Source organism: Pelmatolapia mariae, linkage group LG22, assembly GCF_036321145.2.
Source record: "Pelmatolapia mariae isolate MD_Pm_ZW linkage group LG22, Pm_UMD_F_2, whole genome shotgun sequence".
In the NCBI taxonomy this organism is placed as follows: Eukaryota; Metazoa; Chordata; class Actinopteri; order Cichliformes; family Cichlidae; genus Pelmatolapia; species Pelmatolapia mariae.
Window position 1 is genome coordinate 3,491,943 of NC_086245.2, and position 9,283 is coordinate 3,501,225.

At 43.4% G+C, this 9,283-nt stretch overlaps 1 protein-coding gene across 1 annotated transcript in view; it reads left to right on the top strand.

The window, feature by feature from the left end:
- LOC134619765 (collagen alpha-1(XIV) chain-like) overlaps positions 1 to 9,283 on the top strand; it is a 176,532-nt gene that overhangs the window by 162,843 nt on the left and 4,406 nt on the right. Inside the window, exon 47 of the mRNA XM_063465597.1 lies at positions 5,424 to 5,579. Coding sequence (XP_063321667.1) covers positions 5,424 to 5,579 — 156 coding nt within the window. The remainder of the gene's footprint in view (positions 1 to 5,423; positions 5,580 to 9,283) is intronic.

Genomic DNA, 9,283 nt, shown 5'->3' on the forward strand with positions numbered 1-9,283 from the left:
AATGACTGGTCCCAGTAACAAAGGCGCTTGTCGACTCAGAAATCGAGGGAAACTCACAACACACCCGGCAGAACATTATGTTATTTAGCTCGTCATATTCCAGCCACATAAATTCTTTTGTCCATGAAACCAAAAAAGCTGTGCTTTCTTTTTCCCTCATTGTCTGATTTGTCATAACTTTTCCGTTTTGTGGTCGGCTTTTCTTTGGCTGCCCCTTCTTCACCCTGACCTCTCTTGTTTGGCTCTGCAGAACTAAAATACCTGCCTAAAGCCATCTGCTCTTGCACACATACTTACCTAACGATCAGCAATTCTCTGCGCAATCAACCTCTATCACATGTTTAAGCTTGCTGCAGGAGATTTCACTTGTCATGTTTGATAGTAAGCTAACAATTGATAAGACGATGTCAGAGGAATTGGTGCGCAGTTAATCTGTGACTTACCAATTAGTGGTGCCGCTCTCTACACACAGTTCGCGCGATCGCAAAGTGAAAGTGAAAGCAAAAAACAAGCGCAAATTCAAACGCGATTTCAATGTGTCACATATTGACAGTGGCTCATCGATGCCGATGACATAATTACTCATCTACATTTGTGAAACAATGCAAAAGCATTGACATATCTTTCATTCCTATGATAGCCCGACAGGCAGGGCTGAGATGGATTTTGGTAGCCCGACTGGAAAAATCGCTAGCCCCGGGACGTCGGGCTAGCGATCTTGCGAGCCCTGCAAGTACCACTCTGCTGTCTGTGAAAAATCTTGTAGAATGGAAGAGAACATCGATTTCTTCTGTGATAATGTCAGCAATCTCGACAGCAAGAACAGCTGCACATAGCTCGAGCCTGGGGATTGTTATTTCCTGCTGCGGTGCAAGTTTCGCTTTGCCAAACACGAATCCCAGTTCGCTTTTGCCTTCTGAATCTGTGAGCTTGATGTAGGCTACTGCAGCGATAGCTTTCATAGACACGTCACAGAATATACAGAGCTCCCTTTTTTCTGCACCACTGAAGGATATGGAGGTGTACATTCTTGGTATTCTTACTTCTTCAAGAAGTTTCAGGGACTCTTTCCATGCACTCCACTCTTCGAGCAACTTTTCTGGGAGTGGATCATCCCATTGACATATGTCTGTGGAAAGTTCTCTAAGGAGAGCTCTGCCTTTGATGCTGACCGGAGCTGCAAACCCAAGAGGGTCAAACAGACTGTTGACAACTGAAAGTACCCCTCTGCGGGTATAGGGCTTCTCAGCAGTGGACACTTGAAACGTGAATTTGTCTGTTGCAATGTCCCAGCTTATTCCGAGGCTTCTTTGCATGGGTGGAATGTCAGCTCCTAGGTCGAGGTCTTTTAGACCCTTGGCTAGATCGTTTTTGTGGAATGCCTTCATTACGTTCACGTCATTGGATGCAATCTTGTGTAGCCTCAGATTAGATGAAGCCAGAGTGTCTTGAGCGTTTTGCATAACAGCAATGGCATCAGTACTTGATTGGAAGGAGGCGAGACAATCATCTACGTAAAAATGTCGTTCCACCAGGTGTTGTGTGGTGATGTCTTGCTTGTCTCGGTCCTCTGATGCCCTTCTGAGTCCGTAAGTTGCAACCGCGGGCGACGGGCTGTTGCCAAAGACATGTACAGTCATTCTGTATTCCACAATCGGTTGATCCATGTCATTGTTTTGGTGCCAGAGAAATCTCAAAAAGTTCCGGTGGTCCTCCCTGACCACAAAGCAATGGAACATTTGTTTGATATCGGCTGTGACTGCCACCTTTTCTTCACGGAGTCGCATCAACACACCCAACAAGCTATTGTTGAGGTTGGGCCCAGTAAGAAGAACGTCGTTGAGGGATACTCCATTGTGTTGTGCGCTTGAGTCGAAGACAATGCGTATTTGTTCCGGTTTGCGCGGGTGATACACTCCGAAGAAGGGGAGGTACCAACACTCTTCTTCCTTAGTGAGTGGTGGCGCTATCTCAGCGTGGCCGTTGTCAAACAAAGTTTGCATAAAGTCTGTAAACTGACCTTTCACCTGAGGGCGTTTGTTCAGCATGTGGCGTACCGACGTAAGGCGTTGCATAGCTTGCCGCTTATTGTTCGGCAGGCGTGGCCTGGGCGAACGAAAAGGTAGTGGCGCAACCCAGCTGTTGGCACTGTCCTGGTAGACCTCCTTGTCCATTATCTGTAAAAAGGCTCTTTCCTCCTGTGAGTAGCCGAGGCTCTCATCCAAACTCGTTTGTTTGAAAACTGTTTCTCCAATCGAAGAGTGCTTTGTTCGCATTGGGGAGTTGACCTTGTTGTAGCCTTGCGAGTTGAAACTTTCCTTTACTAGAATGGCATTTTTGCATGGAAGGAAGTGACTTGGACGACCATTGTCTAAGATGTTTGTTTTGAAAATGTTAGCACGCGCGGGTTTGTGAGCTCCACCCAGGCAAACGTTCCCAATGATCACCCATCCAAGAGCTAGCTTCTGTGCAAATGGCGCGTTTGGAGGTCCATTGCGCTGGTCGAGAACTTTGTGTGCTTGAATAACGTCCCTTCCAATGAGCAGCAGGATCTGAGCGCTCTGGTCGAGAGCTGGAATTTCGGTTGCGATTTCCTGAAGGTGGGTGTGGTTTCAAGCAGCTTCAGCTGTGGGAATCTCACTGCGATTGTCGGGTAGCATATCACACTCGATAAGTGTCTGGAGCTCAAGACGTGACGTGCAGTCTGCCGATTCTACAATGAAGTTGAAGGCTCTCCTCCCTGTCACTTCCTCCAATCTGGCACAGGTTCTCAGTTTATATGGAAAGGAGTTCCTGGTGACGCCAAATGTGTCAAAAACCGATGATTTTGCAAGTGACCTGTTGCTTTGGTCATCTAGAATGGCATAGGCCTTAAGCTTCTTTTCAGGTGAGTGCTTTGGGTAAATGAACACAAGGCAGATCTTGGCACATGAGTGACTTTCGAATTCACTTCCACAGACTTGTGTGCATGTCGAGATAGCTGTGGGGCGTGCCGCATTGCTCTCCCCGCTGTCAACTGTTACAGGCTCTGCAATAGTAGCTGTGGCAGTAGTCGTTGGTGCCAGTCCCGGATGAAGAGCTGTAACGTGTATTTTTGAATCACATTCTGTACAATGTATTTCTGACTTGCATGTCTTTGCCTGGTGGTTTGTAGAAGCACAGCATTTGAAGCAAATCATGTTTTTCTTGAGATAGGCCTTTCGCTCCTCCAGTGGCATTTCCCTGAATGCTCTGCATTTTTTGAGAGCATGAGGTTTTTTGTGGATAGGACATTCCTTATTTGGGTCCTCAATGTTTGTAGGAGTTGGTTTCGGCTCCGTACTGACAACTTTGGTTCTGATGACTGAGATAGGTTCTCTTTTAGCGTGTTTTTCGTAAAGTTTGTTTGCCTTTGAAAGGGCAGGAGACTGCCTAAAGCTGGGGTCATTGCGCATCTTTGCTTCTCTACTGATGAAAGCCACAAATGCAGAGAACGGCGGAAATGATACACAATGGTCCTCTTTGTATTTAGAACCATAGTTCATCCATTTCTCTTGCATAGCATAGGGGAGTTTTTCCACCACTGGATTAATGCCTCTCGCTGTATCGAGGTAGAGTAGACCTGGAATGTAACCTTCACTCTTTGTAGCATCTATCTCTAGGAGCAGGTCCTGTAGTTCTCTCAACAGTTGTGGATCTTTGTATGAGATTTTTGGGAAACGGTCCAATCTGTCGAGCAGTGCGTTCTCTATAGCTTCGGGGGAGCCGTAGCACTCATTTAATCTTTCCCACACCTTAGCGAGTCCTTCAGAGGGATTGTTAATATGCACAGCTCTTAAACGATATGCATATTGGACTGATTCTGCGCCGAGCCATTTAATCAGCAAATCCAGTTCCTCACTGGCCGTTAGGTTTAAGTCACAAATCACGTTCTCAAACGAAGATTTCCATCCCCAGTAATCCCCTGCCTTGTCACTGAACCTTCGGAGGCCACCAGTGAGTAAGTCACGTCTTGCAAGAAACCTGGCTACATCAGAAATGTTTCCTTGTTGCATGCTCACCTTATGTTCAAATCTCAGTGAAGTACCTGGTGACGTTTTCTGCATTAATTTCGGAGACTGGGAAACGTTTTCTCCTTTGTCAGTGCTCAGAGGTTGAAGGACATATTCCTTTAAGGTGTCCGACCTGGTTGGCTCTTGTTTTGGCGCGGGCATTGAATTATACTCGGCATGACCAATTGGGCTTGTGCTGTCTTTGATGATGAGCTGGTCTTTCACATAGTTAAAGGTGCGTTCCAAAGTGTCAACCCTTTGAGGTACACGCACGTGTTCTTCTCCAAAATCATTGACTGCTGTTTCAAAAACTATTGCTTCGGCGTGTGCCGCTTCCGCATCACGTTCTTGTTGGAGGGCTTGTAATGTGGCCTCTAGACATGTTTCTTCTACTTTAAGCTCTGCTTTCTTAACTTGCATTTCAATTTCCTTTTTAGCATATTCAGCTCTTTTGCGTGCTGCTTCAGCTTTGGCTCGAGCGTTTAGGGCGGCCATACTAGCAGATGACCTACTTGTACCTTTTGACACATATGATTTCTCTGAACGGACAGATGATGCTTTATCTTCTCTTGCTTCAGACATGGTTGGTGTAGCTGAGTTGACGTAACATCCAAAGGTTGTCTTGTAGAAGGACGCTTTTTCACTATTCTGCCCTCACTGCTACACTGGATCCAGTTATGCAGATAGATAAACTCCTCGACAACTGACAGGTGTATTGTCCCTTTTATTGGCGCTGCCTTCAATTATCAACAGAGTGAAACTACAAACAGAAGAAAATAAGCAATATTCAGTCTATATATTCACACGATAATGCAAATCAGTTGACTAAACTAGCTAACATTGGAAAGAAAGTAAATCTGAAAACAGTACACCTTTAACCATAAAAGTGCATAAATAATAGCAAATATAGTTGCATTAACTCTTGTTCAACTTAAATACTCACAAGCGATGCTTGAAGAGGATGGATGCAGATGTTTATCAGAACAACATGCTGAGTCAGTCTTTTCTCAAAGTGTGCTGCATACTAACTCTACAGCTAATAACAAACAAATCTTGGCATGAAAAAACTGTAGTGACTTCTGCTGGTGGGAAGAAGAACTACACCAGCACACAAATGTCTTAAACATTTATTACCTGGAAAGGTCTAGAAGTACTTTGGCTACCCGACTCTGACCATAAAACCATTAAAAACATCACTTTGATAGTTGGCAAAGTATTTTTCTGTCTGACTGACAAAACGCAGGAGAAAATGAAACACAAACACATGTTGTGATAACTTTGGGCTCACAGTCGGGGTTCTTATGACTGGTGATGAGTTTGACCTCACAGAGTGAATCTGTAATTCTAACATTTGTGTTTTGTTTCCTAAACTCTTCATCCTCTTCCTCCCAGGTCCCCAGGGACAGGGCAGACCAGGTAGCTCTGGACCCTCAGGACGACCTGGAAATCCCGGAGTACCCGGTCGGCCCGGAGCCCCCGGTCCCATCGGCCCCCAGGGGCCTCCGGGTTACTGTGATCAGAACTCCTGTGTGGGCTACAATGTTGGAGGTACGTAGCCTCAGAAATATGAGGAAACTATGATCCACCAGTGTTATCAAGACTCTAATTGTTGAGGTTTTTAATTGTTATTATTATTAATTATTATTATTGTCAACCACATGATTAAAGCAGCAGCCTCCACCGTGACTGTTGTGTAATTACAGCCACAGACTGAAGAGGCTGTAATGAGACTTACAGAAAAGCTGCATGTTTGTTCAAATATGTGAACAGAAGAAACTTTTTAACTGAGCATGAAAACATTTCACTGCTGATTGTATTTGTACTGAAGTCATAAAGAGAGATGTTCAGTTCTTGTGGTTCATTTTCACACTGAAAAGCTGCCACTGAGTTACACAGAGTGCATGTCACTGAAGTGGGCATGAAACACTACAGTGTTTCATGCCCACTTCAATATTAAAACAATGAAAGGCTTGAACTACTTCAGTTGTGTAGGTCCTTCTCAAAAAATTAGCATATTGTGATAAAGTTCATTATTTCCTGTAATGTACTGATAAACATTAGAATTTCATATATTTTAGATTCAACTGAAGTAGTTCAAGCCTTTCATTGTTTTAATATTGATGATTTTGGCATACATAACTCATGAAAACCCAAAATTCCTGTCTCAAAAAATTAGCATATCATGAAAAGGTTCTCTAAACGAGCTATTAACCTAACCATCTGAATCAACAAATTAACTCTAAACACCTGCAAAAGATTCCTGAGGCTTTTAAAAACTCCCAGCCTGGTTCATTACTCAAAACCGCAATCATGGGTAAGACTGCCGACCTGACTGCTGTCCAGAAGGCCATCATTGACACCCTCAAGCAAGAGGGTAAGACACAGAAAGAAATTTCTGAACGAATAGGCTGTTCCCAGAGTGCTGTATCAAGGCACCTCAGTGGGAAGTCTGTGGGAAGGAAAAAGTGTGGCAGAAAAAGCTGCACAACGAGAAGAGGTGATCAGACCCTGAGGAAGATTGTGGAGTAGAACCGATTCCAGACCTTGGGGGACCTGCAGAAGAAGTGGACTGAGTCTGGAGTAGAAACATCCAGAGCCACCGTGTACAGGCGTGTGCAGGAAATGGGCGACAGGTGCCGCATTCCCCAGGTCAAGCCACTTTTGAACCAGAAACAGCGGCAGAAGCGCCTGACCTGGGCTACAGAGAAACAGCACTGGACTGTTGCTCAGTGGTCCAAAGTACTTTTTTCGGATGAAAGCAACTTTTGCATGTCATTCGGAAATCAAGGTGCCAGAGTCTGGAGGAAGACTGGGGAGAGGGAAATGCCAAAATGCCTGAAGTCCAGTGTCAAGTACCCACAGTCAGTGATGGTCTGGGGTGCCATGTCAGCTGCCGGTGTTGGTCCACTGTGTTTTATCAAGGGCAGGGTCAATGCAGCTAGCTATCAGGAGATTTTGGAGCACTTCATGCTTCCATCTGCTGAAAAGCTTTATGGAGATGAAGATTTCATTTTTCAGCACGACCTGGCACCTGCTCACAGTGCCAAAACCACTGGTAAATGGTTTACTGACCATGGTATTACTGTGCTCAATTGGCCTGCCAACTCTCCTGACCTGAACCCCATAGAGAATCTGTGGGATATTGTGAAGAGAAAGTTGAGAGACGCAAGACCCAACACTCTGGATGAGCTTAAGGCCGCTATCGAAGCATCCTGGGCCTCCATAACACCTCAGCAGTGCCACAGGCTGATTGCCTCCATGCCACGCCGCATTGAAGCAGTCATTTCTGCAAAAGGATTCCCGACCAAGTATTGAGTGCATAACTGAACATAATTATTTGAAGGTTGACTTTTTTTGTATTAAAAACACTTTTCTTTTATTGGTCGGATGAAATATGCTAATTTTTTGAGACAGGAATTTTGGGTTTTCATGAGTTATGTATGCCAAAATCATCAATATTAAAACAATGAAAGGCTTGAACTACTTCAGTTGTGTGTAATGAATCTAAAATATATGAAAGTCTAATGTTTATCAGTACATTACAGGAAATAATGAACTTTATCACAATATGCTAATTTTTTGAGAAGGACTTGTACATGTATAAAGGTTCATTTACACTCTGGAGCCCTGCTTTCAAAAACTGACAGAAATTTAAAAGCTCGTGAAGCTGAATTTAAGAAAAAAGTGACGTCCTGCCACAAGGTGGTGCTAAACATGTTCGAAGAACTTTAGACACTTATTTCTTAATTCCACCTTAACAAACAGCATTAAGTCTGTGCCTGGTTTTGAGAGCAGCCTTCATGGTGTAAATGAGCCTTTATACATTTAGTGCTTCATGTTCACATAAAGTCATCCACCCACACTCAGTGTGTCTGAAGGTGAAACACGTTCAGATACACTCACAGCTAAGATGCAGGATTCAGTTTCACAAACAGCAGTCGGTGTGTTGAAGTTTAAAAACACAGAAATTCATCTTCAGTGTGTGATTTTGAAATTTTGTACAATTTCAAATATCATGCAGCGCACTGGGATTTTTTTTGGACGTGATTTTAAACATCCAAAGACTCGATGGAACGACAGAGGCAGAGATGATGTCTTTAACAATTTAGCCTCAAAGTGGCCTTTAAAGGCTCATTTCAACCAAAACTCTAAGCAGAATTTGTTGACAGTTTCTTTTGAGACAAAACAGCTGAGTTTTTAAAAGTTTATTTATTCTGCTGCTTCTTATTTTTAAAATCATACACAGACTTTTACAGTGGTAGATTTTTCTGTTGATGCTAAAGATGATCAAATGAGGTTCATGTATGTAAAAGCAATCACTGAGTAAATAACTGTGACCTGAGATTTTAGACTTTTTTTCTTATGAGGATGAAAAAAGTTCAAACTTTACTTCTCAAAATTTCTTCAGTCAACCAAAAACACAAACACAACTTTGATTTTGCAGCAGTTTCTTGAACTGAGACCAGATGTTGAGTAAAGATGCTGATTATTTAACTTCAAAGTGAAAAATAAAAAGAACAGAATATTTTATTGGGATTAAAACTCATTTAAATCTGACAGATCTTTGAACATCAGCTCTGGAACGACTTCTATTGTGTTAAAGTAGAAGGAAACAAACCTCAATGACATGTTTTCAAAAACAACATGTTTTATTCCACACGTGGTCATAAACTCTGCATCTTAACGTCTCAGTTGGTGCTGAATCACTCTGTGCAGTGAGTGTGGGTTTAATCTGTCACTGGAAAGATGCTCCATGCAGGGTTTTCTAATGCATGCATTAGTTATTAAATATGTCACCATACAAACATTCAACAAATGACAAAATCCACATGAAAGTTGCAGGTGATGAAGCAGCACTGCAGGCAGATGTTACCTTCCAGCATCCACACTCAGTCTGTTTTCTCACCTGCTGCAGGCAAAGACCCAGGAGGCATTTATATCTGAGCAGCTTCACAGCTGATCCCTCACATGCATCCTGATCACTGTTAGTTTGCACCAATCACAAGTCAGCAAACATGTTTTTGAGAGACTAAAGAAAACCCTGCAGGAGTCATCTTCAGCATGTTCTGTGCATGTTGGTGCTACATCACTGATGTGTTTGAGGTTAAAGGTCACACAGTGGCCTAAGCGGAGCTGTGCAGCTTGCAGTCTGCAGGGTGGTCATGTGAGTAATGTCTGCATGTTGTAATCACTTTTCTGTCTCTGTGTTTGTGTCTCCACATCTCTGTCTTCACCTTCTTTTATCCCCCATA